We start from the raw sequence: 2,648 nt of genomic DNA, 5'->3' as shown, positions 1-2,648 counted from the left end.
TCCTAATACATTGAAATTTATAGGTAAATATTATAGTAATATATAAATAACTCAAAACCTAAAAAAGCCTATCACAAACGACTAAAGAAAAACTGGTTGTAGTAGAAAGACCAAGAATTTAACCAATGATGCATACACATGGGCGTACACAGGCAGGGGGTGTTGCTCTCGCCCGCTTAGATTTCTAATGTTAATACATATAGTGTAATAATAAGAAATAAATCTCATTTATAATTTTTGACAAAAAGTAATCAAGTTGCTTTTGATTTTTTAAAAACATTTGTCAATATTATTATTTGAATTTTTTTAGTGAAAATATTTTTTATAAACCTTTTTGATAACGGATCACAAATCATTTCCAAACAGAAAACTAAAAATGTTTTACAAGCTTTTGAAAGATATTCTTGACGGCTATGAGCGAAACATGGAGTTCTTGGTAACAGCGGCAGGTGTAGGATGGCATATCTTAAGATCTAACCCTTTGAATAGTGCTGGTACGGGTTTTGCACCATGCTTAACATCCTGTATATTTGTTAGTGGTGTCCTAATGCTGCTAACCAATCTCACCTGCAAATGGATCAAGTTGTATCGTGTGTCAACTTTGGATGTTAATTGGAGAATTTTGATTTACTGGATACAAGCCATAGCAATTTTTATTGTGTGCAACTATTGCTTTTCTTTATACTGTTATTTATTCTTGGTCGATGAAATAACGTACAAGTGGTCATATCTGTTTTTTTGGAAGCGCATAAAAATTGTCAAAGGAAAACATCCATCCTACTTGGGTTACCTTATTCTGTTGTGCCTTGGCTTGGTTGGAATTCGAAATAGCGGTATTTGTGACATTCTTTGGTCTTATTTTCAAAAACAACAATGCGGTAAGTATGTATGTAATATAAAAAGATATGTAGGGAAACTTTACTACTCTACTTTAATAATATTCATATTTAACATAGTTTTTATGTTTGCAGTTGAGGAACCCGTCCTCTCACATGAAAATCCAAGGCTCCAAATTTATATTAAACCCAAATGAATGTTTACAGACTTCAAATAACGTTCATTCGTGTTTATTTTTTAATATTTTAATACAATTTTAGTGTTTTATTTGATGATTGCATATATTTTATATTTTAAAAATTCAAATAAAAATAATTTTTCGTAAATCAAAGCTATTAATTCCCACGTTCTATTGAAAAGGCCAGATAATGTCTGCTTAAGATTGCATTTAGGTTATAATATTGTACAATCGTTTGCAAGTTGTAAGATACCATACTTTTCTCTATTTCAGGGTATTTGAAATATTCTGCTTGCATGTCAGGTAGTTTTCTTGTTTAGTTCCTCATTTTGCTGTTCCGGGGCCAAGGCCAAGATGTAGAAATGACTGAGTTTAGAGCCTAAATGGCTATTCACCTTCGCTATTTACTTGTTTCGCATGATATTTGCAAATATTAGAAAAGTGTTTGATTCGGTATCTGTTGATGGAAAACACGGTAGAGGACGTCGGCTTCTTTGGTGAAAGGAACAGGTGCGCAATGATATGAAGGAACTCGGTATTATCAACTGACGGCAGCAATCCATTAATAGCGCTGGCGGAAGGCAGTTACTTTCTTTAGCCAAGGATTACTCACGTTTTCAATCGTTAACTAAATAAGTAAATATTAAATAATGTATGCAGCAAAATATATTTCATTTTAATTTTTGTGTTATATTATTCATTATCACAAATTATGATCGCATGTTTTTTTAATACATTTTATAAGTATTTTTGCACGTAATTATAATAGAGGGACCATAATATTGTTCCGTAATGAATAGTTATGAAGTTTATTTTAACTTCTACCCTAAAATGAGGTGCAGACTATTATTTTGAGTATCATTCAAGAGAGAAAATCTAAGAATGACATTTAAGTCAGCACCTTTGAATGACACGCTACCAACATGTTGGCGTGCTCAGTAAAATCTATTCAGCTTCTCGAAAACATGTTGTGAATAATAATCTGTCACCCAAAAACTTACATTCGTCATTCAAGAGCTTATTTTTGTGTGGTTGCCCTAACACACTTACAGCGTGCGTAAACAACCTTATTCTTCAAAAGTTTTGCTTGAATGACAACTCTTGAATGTCAGCATGTTCAAGATCGGTCGCTAGCATGAATTTGAGCAAGAGAGAACACAACTAAAATGACATACAAAAATGATAGTCTGCAACGCGCTTAAGTTGTCACTGACCTTTATTCTAAAGCCTTCACACCTGCGATTTCGCAACCGCTCTAAGCAACTTTAACTGAACCGCTATACTAACGGAGTTCACTACTTTTTATAATGTTACACAGTGAAAATATATACGAACAAAACTTTTCACTTAATCAATTAAAATTAAATCATATTATTTAAAAGACAAAAAAAGATGTGTAATGAAAAGATAGGAAAAGGCTTTCAAAATGCTTGCTGTGAAGTTTTTAACTTGAACTTTTACCTCAAGTAAAACAAATTTTCAGCTTTTTTCTGCAATAAAGCATTTCACTTTGCTATTATCCTTTTTGCAACATCGCTGAAGCTAAGGCAACTGCTATGCAACTTTAATGCAGTTGCTTTATTGTTGCTCCTTTCTGTAGAGTTGCATAGAAAGAACAATTACAACCTAAAGT

The 2,648-nt window shown here is 32.4% G+C and overlaps 1 protein-coding gene across 2 annotated transcripts; it reads left to right on the top strand.

Moving 5' to 3' along the window:
* The first annotated feature begins 330 nt into the window (after positions 1-330).
* Positions 331-1,109, top strand: LOC119684104. 2 transcript variants are annotated; one of them, XM_038098053.1, is made up of 2 exons: positions 331-878; positions 972-1,109. In XM_038098053.1, the coding sequence occupies exons 1-2, from the start codon at positions 377-379 to the stop codon at positions 1,031-1,033; spliced, it is 564 nt and encodes a 187-aa protein (XP_037953981.1). In that variant the 5' UTR covers positions 331-376; the 3' UTR covers positions 1,034-1,109. The 2 variants fall into 2 exon arrangements, with proteins under 2 accessions (XP_037953981.1, XP_037953980.1); XM_038098052.1 differs by having other exon boundaries at positions 957-1,109.
* The last annotated feature ends 1,539 nt before the right edge of the window (positions 1,110-2,648 follow it).

This window comes from Teleopsis dalmanni, chromosome 2 (assembly GCF_002237135.1).
Source record: "Teleopsis dalmanni isolate 2A chromosome 2, ASM223713v2, whole genome shotgun sequence".
Classification (NCBI taxonomy): Eukaryota; Metazoa; Arthropoda; class Insecta; order Diptera; family Diopsidae; genus Teleopsis; species Teleopsis dalmanni.
This window is presented reverse-complemented; position numbering and strand designations above follow the sequence as displayed.